Source organism: Petromyzon marinus, chromosome 53 (genome assembly GCF_048934315.1).
Source record: "Petromyzon marinus isolate PM22_M1 ecotype Great Lakes invasive population chromosome 53, UKy_Petmar_22M1.pri1.0, whole genome shotgun sequence".
Lineage (NCBI taxonomy): Eukaryota > Metazoa > Chordata > Hyperoartia > Petromyzontiformes > Petromyzontidae > Petromyzon > Petromyzon marinus.
The window spans coordinates 400134-418228 of NC_133719.1; the positions used below are offsets into that span (position 1 = coordinate 400134).

Below are 18095 nucleotides of genomic sequence, written 5' to 3' on the forward strand. Positions count from 1 at the left end.
ATTAATGAGGGGCGGTGGGCCTCATCTGGAGTGACGTCACGCAGGGGGTGAGCCTCATGTGGAGTGACGTCACGTGCGGGATGAACAGACACTTCTGGGTGATTATAGGTAACTAGCTTTACTATCCGGCTTCGCCCGAGACTTAGATTCTTGTCTTGGATTAATACACGGCCTACGCGGAGGGTGCGTGACGTCAGCAGGCACACTGCGTAACACTGCCACATGTGGGTGACATCACAGATGTGACATCACCGCTCACTTGCTGTGCAAAATATATCCATTATTGCGCCCCCCCCCAAAAAAAAAATACAAAAGTCTATTTTTATACTTTTTGCATTGTGTACAATCTGGAAGCTGCAAACATGCGAAATTTAAAGTTTGAAGCATCTTGGGAAATATGCTAAACGATTTAGGCAACTCGGGAAGGGAATGACGTGGCGAGCTGAAAATAGTCTCGTTCCCTTAGAAATTCTAGACAGCATAAGTTGTAAAAATGTCACGTCAGAGCTCATTGTTCGAGAGTTGTTGCTGCCTCACACAAACAGATGTATTTTCGGCTTTATATTTAAGAGCGAGCTGAAAATAGTTGTGTTGACTTAGAAAATCGAGACAGCTATGCCGCGCATTTGTGCGGGATACACGGCCTACGCGGAGGGTGGGGGGATGCGTAACGTCAGCAGGCACACTGCGTGACGCTGCCGCATGCGGGTGACATCACAGATGTGACGTCACTGCTCACTTGCCGTGCAAAATATATCCATTATTGCGCCCCGCCCCCCTAAATATAACAGTATATTTTATACGTTTTACATTGTGTACAGTCTGGAAGCTACCCACATGCCAAATTTCAAGTTTGTTGCATGTCGGGAAGTATGCTAAACATTTTGAAAAGACACACATATTCACAAATTTCCCTTTTATATATAGACTAGCTTTACTACCCGGCTTCGCCTGAGACTTGGATTTTTGTCCTGGATTAATACACGGCCTACGCGGAGGGTGGGCGGGGGGTGTGTGACGTCACTGGCACACTGCGTAACGCTGCCGCATTCGGGTGACATCACAGGTGTGACGTCACCGCTCACTTGCATGCAAAATATATGCATTATTGCGCCTTCCCCCCAAAATAAAACAAAAATCTATTTTTAGACTTTTTGCATTGTGTACAGTCTGGAAGCTACCCACATGCCAAATTTCAAGTTTGTTGCATGTCGGGAAGTATGCTAAACATTTTGAACAGACACACATAATCAAAAATGTCCCTTTTTTATATATATAGATGAACCACTCTGTGTATGTTGACGTGCATTTATCTGCGTGTATTTCTCTATTATTACCTACAGAAAGTGACGATAAAAAGGTAAATATACGCAGCACAGTGCTACATCCGTGCGTGACGTCACTGAAAAAGAGCCCCCCCCCCCTTCATTAAACATTCATGCCCACGTGGAAATTTACAATAACGCATAAGGTCGCGCGCTCCACATGCCGCACCCCTCCACAATAACCATTAGCGGGTGAAGTCACTCCACATGGGGCAACCCCTCTCATTAATAATCATGAGCTGAACAATTTTTCTATTTAATATTTCTTATTTACTGCAATATACACCTCTCCTTGGACGGGCAAAAAAGCTAGTGTATATATATGCGTCTCTGTACGTATCTGTGTATATTTCTCTATGTATCTCTGTAGCTAGCTATATGCGTCTCTGTATGTATCTGTGTATATTTCTGTATGTATCGCTGTAGCTATATATGCGTCTCTGTACGTATCTCTGTATAATTTTCAATGTATCTCTGTAGCTATCTATATGCGTCTCTGTATCTGTGTATATTTCTCTATGTATCTATGTAGCTATCTATATGCGTCTCTGTATCTGTGTATATTTCTCTATGTATCTCTGTAGCTATCTATATGCGTCTCTGTATCTTTGTATATTTGTGTATCTCTGTAGCTATCTATATGGGTATTTGCATATCTGTGTATATTTCTCCATGTATCTCTGTAGCTATCTCTGAGACAGCTGTCTGCCGAGGAGCTCATACAGCACACACAGTACACAATGTTGCCCCGCGGCCTTGCGCAGTCGCATGCAGAGTGAATTCAAACCGCGTAGTAGAGCGAATTTGAGGTAGAAATTGATTTAGCCGCACACACGGCATGATGAGGGCCTTGATTATCCAGCAGTGGATTCATCGTGGCTGATGTCAATCCTAGTGCTGCTGGGATGGGCGGTGATCATGACGCCGCTTAGTGGTAAAGGTGCCGTAAGCATAGAAGTACAGCACAACACAAGCGCCCCCAGTCATAACAGAGGCGCGTTACTCGGTCAACAGGGCCAGAGGTTACTGGGGTACAGAGCTGTAGTAGGGGATTATCAGCATCATTATGTGCTATACTGTCCGCTTATAACGCTATTTATACCAATAAATAATACAAATAAATAGTAATGGCAATGTTTAGTAATAACAATGATTAATAACACTAATTAATAAAAATCATAATTACTCGGTAATCACGACACGCAGAGGCGACCGTTGAATGTAGGTAAAAGAAACTGCCACTCAAGCCCCGCTCCCTCGTGACGGCACCCCACAACACGTGACTTTACGGTCCCTCCCCCTAGCCGCACAGCTCCTCCCCCTACTCCCCCCGGCTCCACGGTAATCTCCACCAATCGGGGGCCTCGCCCCACGTGACGCCAATGAACTTCAATTCCCAAGCTTGGGAAAAGGCAAAGGACAGCAATCTCAGTCCCAGAGTACCGCAGGACAAGTCCCCTCAATAAAATGCAATTGTATTGTGTTATTTTATTTTATCAATTTATTATTTTATTCTCATTCTACGTGACTTTACCGAAAGAACCAAAGAAGATGAATCCTTGCAGTCACGAAAGCTTTAAATCGAAATAGAATTTAACTATCAATACATTGGTTCTGCCTAGTAATGGAGCGAATTTGGGGTCGAAATAGGTTTAGTCGCACACAAGGCATGATGAGGGCTTGATCATCCAGCAGTGGATTGATCATGGCTCATGTCAATCCCAGTGCTGCTGGGATGAGGCAACCGGTGGAGGGGGGTTTGACTACTTCCCCACGCCGATCAGTGCTAAAGGTCCCTGTAGCATAGAAGTACAGCACAACACAAGCCATCCCCATCCCTCACTCGTTACTCGGTCAACGAGGCAATTGGTTACAAAGCTGCAGTAGCAGAGTATCACCATCATCGTGTGCTTTGCTGCATGGTTATAACTCTATTAATAATAATTGCAAGAATTTTTGACAATTACACAGCAATCACCACACGGAGAGGCGACCTTTGAACCCAGATCAAAACAACCTGCCACTCAAACTCAGCCCCCTCGTGATGTCACCTCTAATCCCCTCCCTCTACTGCCCCCACTCTCTCACGCCTTGCACCACGTGATCTCACACCCCCTGCCCGTGATGTTGAATATCCGGGACCTTGCCTCACGTGATGCGGCGCGAACCAATCGCGCGAGGCTACCACCCTGTTCGCTTCCGGCCATCTTTTGAAATGGGCGGCGTGGGAGGCAGGCGGCGGCGACGGGACGATGTAGGAGGGAGTGTGTGGGTTTACTCTCCAACACACCGATGTGTTGAGGTAGTAAACTAATTGTCGCCTTTTGTTTACATGACAAACCTTACTAATTGGCTGTGGTGGGTGGTGGGTATAGTGAATACACTGCTGTGTATTCACTGCTGTGTATTCACTATACAATTAAGATACTATATGAATATACAGCAGTGTGTCATACATTAGGGTTGACGGAATAAGACAGTGTAATATTACAAGTCTAATATTTTATAGTCTAAAGTATAGGGTAGTGTACAGTAACGCATTGCATAATTCAAAGGTGGAATTTTTTCTATGGATATGATATTATACCATGTAGTTTAGATTTGAAGGCATAATGTATTGCATAGCAGTCCAGTTTATAGCATAGGACATAGCAGCGCACCTTGGCTGTCCGGCTTTCCCCTTTGGCCCTCGGGCGCCCCCCTCTCATCACCTCCGGAGGTGGGGTTGGGTAACATGCCAATTCATATGTTAATTCCGTCCACACAGCTTAAAAGACGCGGCCCTTGCTTGGCAGTGCTCACTCTAGCGATGTCTTCTGGACAGTCCTGTTTCTTCACCTGAAGAAGGCTACTTGTGTTGTGGCCGAAATGTGAGAATTTTTATTTTATGTTTTATTTTATTATTTTATCCATTCTACGTGACTTTACCGAAAGAACCAAGATGAATCCCTCCAGTCACGAAAGCGTTAAATCGAAATATAATCAATGCACTCAATATATTCTCCAATAAGCTGAGCTATTAACATAAAGTAACTGGGTATACACGACACTATATAATGAATACCATATAGTAAACTGATAAAAAATATATAAACTCCATCAATATCAATAAACTCAATATACTCTCCAATCAGCTGAGCTACTAACAATAAGTCATTATACATTACAATTCTATGTCGAAAAAAGTGGCGGTTTCTTTTTCCTCAACGTTAGCACCACGGAAAGCGGCGAGCTTTGTTCAGACGGACGAGTCCATCTATGCTCGTGTAGTATTGTAAGGACGAGCAGACTTCTTTAGGAGGCACACTCTGTTTATTGTATTATTTCCTTATACAACGCTTAACACACACAGAGGGATATTCGGTCCCCTCACCCGATACCCTAGGGAGGTACAGCCTCCGGACCTGGCGGGACTCACACGTCTACCGCTATCCTAGTCCTCCGGCTAGGACCTAGGGGAGGCTATCTGACCCACCGCTGGCCCGGTGGGTCCTGACCACTGGGTATGCCGAGCCTTAGCCCTTAGAAGGGCTGAAAGGCTGGTCCAGGGTCCTAGCTAGGCTTCAGCCCAGTCTTCTGTCTTCGTGCAGGGAGCGAACTCCTCGAGGTCCGTTGGGTCACCCGTCTTATACCCCTTCGTGGCCAGGTAGAACCAATCATACATTCCCACGTGGAACCGTCTGATTGGTTCGCACCAAACCCTGGCCACGATCCGTTTCACCTCGACTGACCCCAACCGTTGTACCCAGGGGTAATGCTGCACCGCCCTGGTGGCAACGCAGGTTACGCAACAGCGCTTAGTTAACACCTCTACATCACCCCCTCCTTCGGAAGCTCCAGCCGTCCCGGCTGCAACAATGGGAAACTCCAAAATTACCAACGGTAGAAGAATTGTGAGTGTGCCTCACGAACAACAAGAACAATGAAACCCCTATAAATACCCCCCCTTAACAACATAACGTATGTACAAGGCACAAGACATGCCAAAAAAAACATTATAACAACCGGCGAGATTTCGCGCGCGTGCGTTTCGCGGGGCCATCGTAGGGGATGGCAGGCTTTGTCGGCGGCACAAGGGAAGGAGGAGGATGAGCCAGAGCATCCGGTGGGCCTTTAGGCATCTCCACGGGGACACCTGCTGCTCCACGGTCCATTGAGGCCGAACGTGGCCTGCATGGAGCCGTCACTCCCACGTCATCTGCAGGAGGAATGACACGCCTGCGCTGCGGGTTAGGCACCAACGGGGCAACATCCGGCTCGTCGGACGCGTCGCACACTCGGCCCCCATGTCGTGTGTGTTGTGGAGGGACGCGTGGCGTGACGAAGGGTTTTAACCGAGAAGGGTGAACGCACCAGCGACGCCGTCCCCAGCTAATTTTAACACATTGGGGACGCAGGACTTCCACTACCTCAACCGGGCCTCGCCATGGTCTGAGGAGTTTGGCCGATGTGGACACCGGCACCTGGGGGCAGTGGAGCCATGCCCTGTCTCCCGGTGCCCACCGATGCGTGTACGACCGAGGGTCCCGCAGTCGCAAATTCGCCCGTTGGCGGGAAGCCGAATTTTCAATGGCGGCCTCCCGTGCCTCGGCCAACTTACGGAGGTTGAATCGCAAGTGGTCAACGAGCTTTGACTTTTGCGGTGGCTGTTCGATTTCCAGCCGAACGTCGGCGGGAGGAAAGGCATCCCTGCCGTACATTAGAAAGAACGGGGAAAATCCCGTCGCCGCGTGAGGTGCCATACGGTATGCGGCGAGGACCCCCGGAACCTGCAAGTCCCAATCGAGGTGGGATTCATCGACCTGATGGCATAACATAGCGGTGAGAGTTCTATGAAGGCGCTCCACCATGCCGTCGGTCTGGGGATGGTAGGGCGAAGTACGCACTTTCTTAGTGCCCAACAGGCGGCACACATCAGTCAGCAAGGCTCCCGAAAAATTTCTTCCCTGATCGGTCAGCAACCGTTCTGGTGCGCCCTTGTCCAGGACGTAGCCTTGAACAAAGGCGTCCACAACGGCCGCCGCCGACTGGTTGGGGAGGGCCCAGGCCATAGGCCACCGTGTAAAATACTCTACCCCAACCAGAAGGTACTTATTACCCCGTGGCGTAGTAGGAAAAGGGCCCAAAATATCGAGAGCCACCAACTCATTTATACGAGAGACCGAAATGGGTTGCAGGGGCGGGCATGCCGGTTTAGCCGGCGGTTTACGTTGCGCACAATGGGTGCATCCCAGCAAAATGTCAGTGACGTCGCGCAGCATGCCCGGCCAGAAAAATTGCAACCGCAACAACCCAATGGTCTTATGAACACCCAGGTGCAATAAACGCTCATGCGCCGCCCATACGGCCTTGCATCGCAAGGCGGATGGCACGACGATTTTATGTTGACACGAGTCAGCATCCCAATGCATCAACAAGCCGCGCTTCATGACAAATGAATTAAATTTGCCCTGTCTTGGAACCGCATTATTCGCGTGGCGACGCAACCTCAATAACGACATGTCCTCGCCCTGGTGCCGACCCCATTCGGCCAAAGTTAGCCCCAGCAAATCGTCACTGGCCATTGGATCTGCATGATCCAACATCGGCGCTGAGGCGGCGAGAAGTGCGGCTGACACCGTTGTGAGAGGCGCGACCTGCGCAGGCAGTGGCGGCTTACAACGGCCCGAGCCCAAAAAACACGCACATTTTTGAGCCGGCGGAAGGCGAGACAACGCATCGGCATTCGTGTGTTGTGCACCCCTACGGTAAGTGACATTGAAATCGTAGTCCTGAAGGACTTCGAGCCACCGAGAAAGCTGCCCGGACGGTTGGTCAACCCGCAGAGCGTACTGTAAAGCCGAATGATCAGATCGCACGGTAAAATGCTGACCATACAGGTACGGCCTGTATTGCTGAATAAAAAAAACAATGGCCAGCAGCTCACGTCTGGTCACACAGTATCTTTGTTCAGCAAGAGACAAGACTCTGCTACCATAGGCAACAACCCTTTCAATGCCATCAACTTTTTGTGACAGAACACCCCCAATCCCCGTATTGCTAGCGTCGGTGTCCAACACGAATGGCACGGAAAAATCGGGGTACGCAAGGGACGGTGCCGTCACGAGCGCGTTCCGCAAGGAGTCGAACGCAGCCTGTTCTGCGTCCCCCCAATGAAACGCCACCCCTTTTGACGTAAGGGCGTGGAGCGGCTTGGCAATCGTCGCGAAGCCAGCAACAAACCGGCGGTAGTACGACGCAAAACCAATAAAACTACGAACATCGCCCGCAGATGTAGGGGTCGGCCAATGTTGAACACATTTGGTTTTTTCAGGGTCGGTAGAAATGCCCGAGCGGCTAACTATGTGGCCCAGATAGCGCACAGACTCACGCAGAAGGTGACACTTCTGCGGCTTGAATTTCAAGTTAGCGGCCCGCATTTTCAAGAAGACAGCACGCAACCGTTCGATGTGTTCGCCGAACGTGCGGCTAAAGACGATGACGTCGTCAAGATAAATGAGACATGAGTCCCACTGGAGCCCAGCGAGGACCAGCTCCATGAGCCTCTGGAACGTCGCTGGGGCCGAGTGGAGACCCATGGGCAATCTATTAAACTCGAAAAGGCCCTGTGGTGTCCGAAAAGCAGTCTTAGGTTTTGACGATTCGTCGAGGGGGAGTTGCCAAAACCCCGACAGAAGGTCCAAGGTGGAGAAATAGTGCGCCCCTGCCAGGGCATCCAATGACTCGTCCATACGAGGGAGAGGGTAGGCGTCCGCTACCGAGATTTTATTTAGGCGCCGAAAATCAACGCAAAAACGGAGACTGCCATCGTGCTTTTTGACCAGCACTATTGGAGCACCCCAGGGACTAGTGGAGGGAGAAATTATATCGGCCTTCAGCATGTCATCCACAGCCGATTTAACATGCTGTTTCTCCGCCGGGCTAAGCCGAAACGGGTTTTGTCGAATCGGGGCAGCGTCACCAGTATCAATGTGGTGACGCAGCAGCTTGGTGCAGCCAATATCAAATTTAGATTTACTAAAGACATCGGAAAATTCTCGCAGAAGAGCGCGCAATTTAATTCGCTGCGAATGAGACAGATCACCCGTGTCTGTGCAGAGCGCGTCCAACCATCTCTCATCCGATTCGGAAGGAGGTGGGACCTGCGGCGTGTCACGCACGTGTCCCGCGACTCCGGTCCCCAACGGCACCGGGGTCGCGTGAGCGAGCACAGTTCCTTGCGGAATGACGGTTGTGGACAATCCGACATTCAAAACCTGCAAGAACGGCTCCCTGTCGGCTGCTACGAGGGTCTGTGCAGCCACCAAATCTAACCCCTTAGCAGCTGCGTTTGAAGGCCCCAGCAAAATGCCATGTGCCGAGGCCTCCGGGGCTAGCGGTTTTTTAAGTTGCAAGGGCACGAGCATTTGTGTCCCTGGTGGAATGCGAACTGTGCTCGCAACAAACGCCTGCACCGAGGCACTAGCCATGCGCGGATGTGAGGGTGTGGGCAAGAACGCCATCCGTCGACCCGACGGGAGTTCGATGCAGCCTTGATCTACAAGGATCTTAATAGGCATTTTCGCGAGAAAATCAGTGCCTAACAAACACGGCACGGCGAGGGAAGAAGAGACCAAAATAGGCCCTGCCAATTTAATGTCTCCAATCGAAATTTGCGCCCGAATTTGCCCAATAATGCCAAGTGAACTGCCATTAGCGGCGAAACACGGGATAGAAACCCGTTCCAAGGGGCGGCATCGTACGGGCAGTATATTGTAAATCAGATCCGAAATGATCGTAGCCGACGCACCAGTATCGACCAACACGCGAAATTCCACACCCTCGATTGATCCGACAACCACGGATGAACCTGCCGTCGCCGCGACTACCCTATGGGCCAACTCAGACCACTGCCCAGGTCCGAGTGGCTGCGAACAAACGCCAGAATACCCCCCATCACACGCCGAATCGCGAGCCCTTCTTATGGTGCGCTGCAGTGTGTATGGTGTGAATGAGGGCCGAGCGTGAGAGGCGTCGCGACTTGCCTGGTTTTGCCGCGATGCCGTGGACGTCCCGTAGTCCTGGCCCCGGGATGCGGAGGGGCGTCGTCGAGGCGCACGGCAGTCAGAGGAGATGTGGCCTCGTCGGCCACAGTTGAAGCACGTCACGTCGCCGCGTGGAGCAGGTCGTCCCCGCTGCTGGTCGTTGCGGCGACCAGCGTGGTCGGACGATCGCCGGCCCGTTGACCTGGTCGCCATGAAGGCCCGGTCGGGGGAGAACTCGGCATCCCTGCTGGAAGGCTCCGACGTCGAAGCCGAGGCGGCGATGGTCGATTCCGTGTGGAGCAGCAGATGTGCGTGGATGCACCGAGCGGCTCGTAGCGAGCACATACTGTCGTCGTCCACCGCTTGGATGACGATGCGCAGCTCGCGCGCCAGCTCCAGCATCTTCTGGAGAACGATGGCATCGATGGCCTCGTCGTCCATGCGAGGGTAACCCGCTCTTGCCATCGCCAGTAGAGCGGTCCGGAATGCCAACGGAGAATCTTTAGGGCGGCGTCGCCTGTCGTAAAATCGGCTGCGGACGTCGGATGGAGGCCCGTACATGTCGGACATCCGTCGGAGGGCCGATTGAAGAGTCGCCCTTTGTTGCCTGGGGATGGTGAGGAGCGAGGCGAGAGCGTCGTCATCCAAAGTGGCCGGTAGTGCTCGGAGCGCCTGTGCGTCCGACCAGCCCACCATCTCTTTGTGGCTCAGGAAGCGACGCTGGAATGCCGCCCAGTCGCCCCCTTCAGATGTGAATTCTCGGAAGATGGGCAGGCGTTGTTGGAGGGCGGACGTCGTCTCCCCCTCAGCTTGTACCGTCTCGAGCCGGAGATCGGCGATTTCCCGGCCGATAGAGTCTACTGTACCGTGTCGGTACAGTGATGACGCGGCGTCCGCTGAGAAAGTTGAATTCGCAGCGTCGCGTGCTGATGACGTTGCGGGTTGTGATGGGCCCCCCGCGTTCCCAGGATGCCCCTGGCTTCCGCTTCCGACGGAATCACGTGGTTCCCCGGCGGGAAAATCAAAATGTCTGCCCTGGCCGGTGGCGGGAACGTCTGCCGGCGGTTGACTCGGCCTGCCCGCAACCTCCAAGTTGATCTCTTCGAGAATTGAGGCCGCGGCGTGTAGGAGTTGAGCGAGACGGCCGTGTGCTGCCCTGAGTCCGTCCCCCATGGCAGGGGGAGCAACCGGCTGCTCAACCGGTGGCTGGGCGGCCGTCAACGCGGCAGCGTTTTCAGCGGAGCTGGCGGTGCTTGGAGGTGAGACAGCGTCATCTTCGTTCTGGCTCCGCGCGTGGGCTGAACTTCTGGTTTCCATTTCCAACCACTTCTGACTCCAGTTGTAGTATTGTAAGGACGAGCAGACTTCTTTAGGAGGCACACTCTGTTTATTGTATTATTTCCTTATACAACGCTTAACACACACAGAGGGATATTCGGTCCCCTCACCCGATACCCTAGGGAGGTACAGCCTCCGGACCTGGCGGGACTCACACGTCTACCGCTATCCTAGTCCTCCGGCTAGGACCTAGGGGAGGCTATCTGACCCACCGCTGGCCCGGTGGGTCCTGACCACTGGGTATGCCGAGCCTTAGCCCTTAGAAGGGCTAAAAGGCTGGTCCAGGGTCCTAGCTAGGCTTCAGCCCAGTCTTCTGTCTTCGTGCAGGGAGCGAACTCCTCGAGGTCCGTTGGGTCACCCGTCTTATACCCCTTCGTGGCCAGGTAGAACCAATCATACATTCCCACGTGGAACCGTCTGATTGGTTCGCACCAAACCCTGGCCACGATCCGTTTCACCTCGACTGACCCCAACCGTTGTACCCAGGGGTAATGCTGCACCGCCCTGGTGGCAACGCAGGTTACGCAACAGCGCTTAGTTAACACCTCTACACTCGGAACGGAGGAGGGGGGAGAGAGAAACAGCCACGATGCGCTGCTCTGTCCTGTGTTGCGTTGCAACTATGCTATAAATTAGACTACTATACATTGCAATATTATACCTTCCAATCTAAACTACATTGTATAATATCGTATACACAGCCCAATGTAGGCTCTTACATGCATTATATTGATATGCCTCCAACTAAACTTTTTCCTACATTGCACGACTATACACCGTAATATACACTGCCATAGACCCCACCATTGAATTATACAATGCGTTACTATAAACTGCCCTATACTTTACACTATACAAATATTAGACTTATAATATTACACTGTATTATTCTACCAACCCTACTGTATACCACACTGCTGTATATTCACTATATAATTACGATACTAAATATTGCCTTATGAATTATGTTAAACATTACACTGTAATACTATTTATTATAATACAATATGCTATAAACCATACCATTGACCGTCGTGTGAAAGGTACTAAGAGCCAACGTTAAAAATAACCGCCAATTTTTCAAATTTTCTTGTTCTGGTTTTCACACCTGATGATGATTGCTTGTGTTGCAGTCGAAACGTCATAATTTTATTGTTTTATATTTTTATTATTTTATTGTTTCCCTTCTACGTGACTTTACCGAAGAACCAAGAATATGAATTCCTGCAGTCACGAAAGCTTTAAATCAAAACCAAGAAGATGTTAATTAGATTTAAACCAATGTGAATTTGACTGATTAATTTTGGTAATGGAATCAAATAAATTGGGAACGATCCCTTGCCTATGACCAGGCATCGACTAGCCTCCTATTGTAACTGTACATAATGAACATTCTTATTTTTTAGCCATTGAAAGCTCTTTCAAGTACATAATCAATGATGATGTTAACTAACGTTGAACATGAAATGACTCTGACTTCTGGTCATGCAGCTTTAGCCGGTCGTGCCCACCATAATGAAAATCGTTAATGAATATGAGCAGAGGGGCAGGCATAGGCAGAGATTAACTTCTGTATTTCGGGGGGGGGCAGGGGTTCACTTTGTCTCTCACATTACGAATCGTGGGTGGATATAATTAATTAAATTGCTTTACATCTTTATTGTAAAATACTGAAATTAATTAATGTGCCCAGTTTGGGAGAGCATTGACCCCCCCCCCCCCAAGCACTCCCCCACCCCAAACTCCACCCATGGGGGCAGGGGCACCAAAACACATTTTAAAAAACGAAGCCCTGGCCTTTTGATGGTACTGCAGGCCTTGATTAAGTCAAGAAAACACAATTAGGTTCTGCTGAAATCGCCTACACCTGTGCTGTAGCAGATGGACAGAAAACATGATGTATGTGCAGGACTGCTTTGGCCTGAAACCACAATGTGGCTCTGCAAGCTTCTCAGCAGGTTTGATAATTGGTGTGGTCGAACCTCAAATAGAGGGACCACAAAGATCATCTTCAAATCCAGTACAGCCCATCTTTTGGTCCATGCATGTGTAGTGACACAGATAGGAGACAGTAATACTTGGAGGCACTTCTTTTATTTAACAAGCATCATCGGGATAATAGACACCCTACGTGGGTGCACACTATTATGATGAAGACCGTCTATTGTCGGCGGCACTGCTTAGAACAGTTGGTAGGCTGTCTGATGAACAGCACCCCAGGATGGTGAAGACGGAGACGACGACTAGGAGATGCTGATGACGATGAGATGGTGACGACAATGATCTTGAACAGCACGACAGAGATTCCACTTCCAGCAACAGCCATAAGCTCCCGCTCAGGGCCCCCTCTTATACTCCCAGCGTGGCCTTGCTCTGCCTTGGCCACGCCCCCTTTCTGGAACCTACTAACTTCCAGATGGGCCTCTTCTGTGACTTTTCCCCTAGATGTCCCCCTCTCGTATATATCTTGGCCTGCTGTTGCGAGTACTGCCGTACACCGCAGTTACCCTTTTCTGCCAGCGCTATACCACTACACATGTGTAGTGACTTAACTTGGAGACGCTAAGAGTTGGAGGCACTTTTATTTAACGAGCATCCTCGGCACAATACACACCCTATGCTGGTACACATTCTTCTGTCGCTCGCTTATACACAACTCTACGTGGGTTGCTCGCCTATACACAACACTAGCCGTCTAACATTGACGGCGCTGAGCTGAGACAGCCAACTGCCGTCTAGCATCGCAATATCGAGTGAAAATGACAGCGACGATTGCGACGAGATGATATCGACGATGACGACAATCTTAAACAGCACGATGGGGATCCCACTCCATACGACAGCCCCGAGCTCTCGCTCAGGGCCCCCTTTTATGCTTCCAGCATGGCCTCGCTCCGTCCCAGCCACGCCCCCTCTCTAGAACCTACCAGCGGGTTCCCGGGCTTTCCCCATGCGCCCTTTTTGTAACCTTTCCCCCAGATAGCCCCTCTGGTGTATCACCTGGCCTGCTGATGTCAGGGCTGCTGTAAGCCGTAGATCCCCTTCCTCGCCAGCAGCCAGCGTTATGCTGCTACATTACTTATTCTATGCCACTACACATGTATAAAAATGTTCTTTATTGCAGCCTGAACAAAATTGCCACCCTCCCTGAGCAAGTTGCTTTGGAGGTAACTTATCTTGGAATGCCCTAACTGCTGTTAGGCTCTGGATCGGCCCTCACACTTCAACAAATGGCTTATCAGCCAGCCACTCACAGGGAGCATCCACTTCCTCCAATATTTGAGGCACAGAAGCCCCATTAGGGCCTATCCTACATTGTCCCACGATGTTTTTTTTTAGCAAAGGGTTTTCTTCTCCCCAAAGAACTCATAAACATGCTCAGAAAACCTGCAAACCTATACCTTTCGGCCAGAGATCAGATTACTGTTATTTAAGCTAATGATACTAAAGGTGTAGTTATTCTTGCATGGAACTAAGCAGTAATTTGTGATCACAAGCTGTAGAAGCAGTTTCCATCTCAACAACCCACGATCACCACTTATGCTGGCATTGCCACACGGCTCTCAGAACCTCTAAACGTCGTCTGCCATATGCTTCATTTTCAGACGTAAGATATTTGAGACGGTGAGACTGGGTCTGCTGATTTTTTTTCCAGATAGCTGAAACACCTCCATCATTTGCACCTTAAACTTAATTACCAAAACAACACAGGGTCAGAGTCAGCATGTACCATAGGCCTCAATAAGACAGGTGTCTCTGACAGCTCATGGTTTGCAGAAACAACAGGCAGGAAATGTTACTGAACACGAGAAATTCCATGCGTTCACTGGGGAGGACAGGCTGCTATTCCTCTGTTTGGAGTTGGACAGGTAACACCTGGATTACTGTGGATTACAGGTCCGATGGACTGGATGTGGCTCCAGTTACCAGGTGGGTGGATAGTTCTGTACTCAGCACAGAACAAAACCAAACGGGGAGTGGCTCTTGTTCTGGTAAATAGAAATAAAGGGGCGTGGGAGTATGATGGTGAGATGTAGGACGTTAAGATTGCTGCGAGTACCTTTGAAGGCCGGCATGGCACACATACAGGATAAATAACAAGTGGCGCTAGGCACACTTTGAGGCGACACAATATTGACCAAATTACTTTTCTGAGCACATGTCCAAGCCTTGTCCCTATTTTTCATGAGCTTAGTAATCAAAGGATCAAACCATGGTGGCCTTTAGTTTAAAATCTAACCCACAGAGCATGTTAAGAATTTTGAGAAACATGTACCTGAAGGTCTCCCAAGCCGTAGTCAGGTTGGGGATATCACAGACCTTGTCAATATCCGAGTGAAGCACATCATTAGTAAATGCCTGAGTGCTAAAGTGTCTCATGGAGTGCTTCTCTACCAATTTAGGGGGGGCTTTGGGTCTGGCTGATGATCTCACCCCAAATATGAAGGAGTGATCACTAAGGTTATTACCCAGAACACCAGTCAGTGTGAAATTTTGAGGGGCATTTGTCAATAGGACATCAAGCAGAGATGACTGTCCCGGATTTTTTAGGTTGGGTCTTGTGGGGACATCTATTATTGAAATAGATTTTGATTTAAAGCTTTCGTGACTGCAGAGATTCATATTCTTGGTTCTTTCGGTAAAGTCACGTAGAAGGGAAACAAAATAATACAAATTATTGTTTTATATTTTTATTATTTTATTGTTTCCCTTCTACGTGACTTTACCGAAAGAACCAAGAATATCATTTAAATAGGTTAAATTAATCTGCAAAATTTGTGGCCACGGCCGTCGGGTTTAGCCAATTCCAATTTAGATCACCCACTAAAACTATTTCCCCTTTAGGGAGGCCCCCAAGAAGCTCTCTCAGTGCAGATGTAGCTTCAACATCCTTCCCATTAGGCGGTCTATAGCAGCACACTCCCAGACCTTCAAAGCAACATTTTTTAAACAAGTGAGCTTGTGAACATGCAATAGTATTACGAACATAGATGGCAATTCCACCTACTTTAGATCCTCGGTCAAGCCGAAAAAGGTTGTAGTTGTCAATCGTAATCTGTAAGTCATTGACGGCAGGAGTGAGAAATGTTTCTGTTAGGCAAAAAATGTCTGGGTCCAGATTTGCCACTTCTAGTTTTAGTTGACTTAACTTAATTACAAGCCCTCTGATGTTGACATGTAGAACACCGACACCTTTTCTGCCAAAAAAATCTACAAAATTATACGAGTTCTTTACATTTTGGCCAGGATGAAGCTCAATACCACCCAGAAATAGAAAAGTATAATTAATAGTTTGCACAGGTATTTTCTGTGAAAGGATGAAGAGCGGCGAACCTTGGATGAATAGCAGCAGCTCGCAGATGGTGATATTTTTAAGAGCTCAATGAAGTTTGGAAGGAGTGCTGGTGAAGTAATGGGACAAAGATAGAGTTTAAAATGATACAATGATGGAGTGTAGAAGTGTCTATAAGCTGTTTCATTAGCAGGTGTAGTGGCAAATTGAGCAACAAGTATGGATGCAAAGTAACGAGGGTAGCTGTTTGTAGAGTTGAGTGTGGCACTAGATATATCAGTAAGATATACAGCAGTAGAATTGCCATCTTTAAATATCAGGGTTACACACAGTTTAACACACAAGCGAAAATAAAATATATATATACTTATAGGCCGAGCGTGAGAAACGTCCTGCAGCACTCGTCACACATGAACGGCTTCTCGCCCGTGTGCTAGAGTTTTTGAAGGAGCGTGAGAGTGCGAGCTAGGCCGCAACCTCGGTATGGGTTGCATCTCTCTCCATGTATCACACCTTCGCCGGCAGGGATATCCAGGCAAGTAGGGGGAGCGTGAGGGCACGAGCTAGGCCACAACCTCCGTGTGGGTGGTGGCGTCTCTCTCCACGCAGTGAACACCGCCACGCGTCAGCCCTGATGGATTGCCGCCGCTGCCTCCGCCACACCCGTGGCACAGCTGTAGCTGCAGTAGTTGTTGTTGCTGTTGCGTTTGCGCTGCAGCTTTCGCCTGATGAACTGGATGGCCGAGAAATTATCCATTGTCAGAGCGCGCAACCTGCGGGGTTTTGCGGCGCTCCCGCTTCACCCCCGCGCCGCCCGCGTGCGCGCCTCTAAGAGTCGAGGGCAAACCTATTCATAAATCTTCACTGCCCTCCCCTACACACCCCAAACAATATTATTGCAAACAATAATAAAAAAAGACTTCAGAATAACAAAAATCTCATTGCCAAGTCACATTGGGAACCAGCCCAACTCTGTTCAAATGTGTTTGGAGCCGTCGGAAGATGTCGAAAATAGAATTTCAGCGTCGTAAATTTATCCGTGGTGGGATTTAAACATCGAAAAATGTGCATCGTCGTAGGGGGATCTTTGTCTTTTGGTTAGGGGATACCCTCTGGTGGACGCCCAAATCACTGTTAGCAAGCGCGGGGGCTGATGCGGCATCGCCAGGGTCTGGATAAAGTGGACTAGATGGGCGAGGGATGGGCTGGAGAAGAGATGGACTGATGTGGAGCTGAGTGGACTTGACGATGACTGGTACCAGTGATATCAAGATCGAACTCCGTGGAGGCTGGTGAAGGACGCTGCTAAGAAGTCGCAGGCAGTTGCCCTCCAACAATAGGAGGCGGAGGAGCGACGCTCACGAGCAGAGCGGCGGGCAGATAAAACACAAGTTGGCACAATGGGTAGTGCATTTGCCAGTCATCTCAATAAACCAACCGATGGCATCTGCATCTGTCTCGTGACCTCCTGGGGAGGCCCAGGGCCAGTTCTGATAATTATCATCACCAGTGTTGGTGATGATAATTGGTGGTGGCCGCGAGTGAGAATCGAACTCCGGTTGCCGGGTTTATAGCGCGGAATGCTAACCGCTACTCTACCGTGCTCCACTGAAACCTCTACTACACACAGCAACCGCCATTTGCCACTAAATGGCGGTGCCATATCCACAAGCGCTTTTTGCTGACCACTTAGTTTCTCGAACTCCCTGCCGTAGCCTCAGAAGTGCCTCCTTATTCCTACAAAAAAACGTTGGTAAAAAATATTTCCGAGTTGCTTCTCCACGTTTCTAGAATGGTTCCCTCTTTCTTTTCATATTAAACGTGTTGACTTGCACCTGTACCTAAATGTTTTTCTATAGTAACTCTTGCTCCCATGTTTGCACTGTCTTTATAGATCCACGTGTGTTCATGTCACTGTTTGATGCAAGTATAATGCTTACTTGCACATGCGACTAACTTCATCTGGTGCCTCTTATATTTACCCCGTTTTCTTTATAAAGGACCTCAGTAGTAGTTTATTTGATATCTTCCACAGGCCACACTTGCAAAAGTGATGTTTTGCTCATTTACAAACACTTCTAAATGGAAAGTCCCATTCATTGCTGCACGACACAA

General features: G+C 49.3%; 2 protein-coding genes across 2 annotated transcripts in view; both read right to left on the reverse strand.

Annotated features, from left to right (window-relative positions):
- LOC116953945 (polycystin family receptor for egg jelly-like) overlaps positions 1-17970 on the reverse strand; it is a 53473-nt gene extending 35503 nt beyond the window's left edge. Inside the window, exon 1 of the mRNA XM_076051884.1 lies at positions 16494-17970. The gene's annotated coding sequence lies outside the window, so the exon portion shown is untranslated. The remainder of the gene's footprint in view (positions 1-16493) is intronic.
- Positions 3703-16498, reverse strand: LOC142905376 (uncharacterized). The gene has a single exon (XM_076051885.1). The coding sequence runs from the start codon at positions 10664-10666 to the stop codon at positions 5321-5323; it is 5346 nt and encodes a 1781-aa protein (XP_075908000.1). The 5' UTR covers positions 10667-16498; the 3' UTR covers positions 3703-5320.
- Positions 17971-18095: the final 125 nt, after the last annotated feature.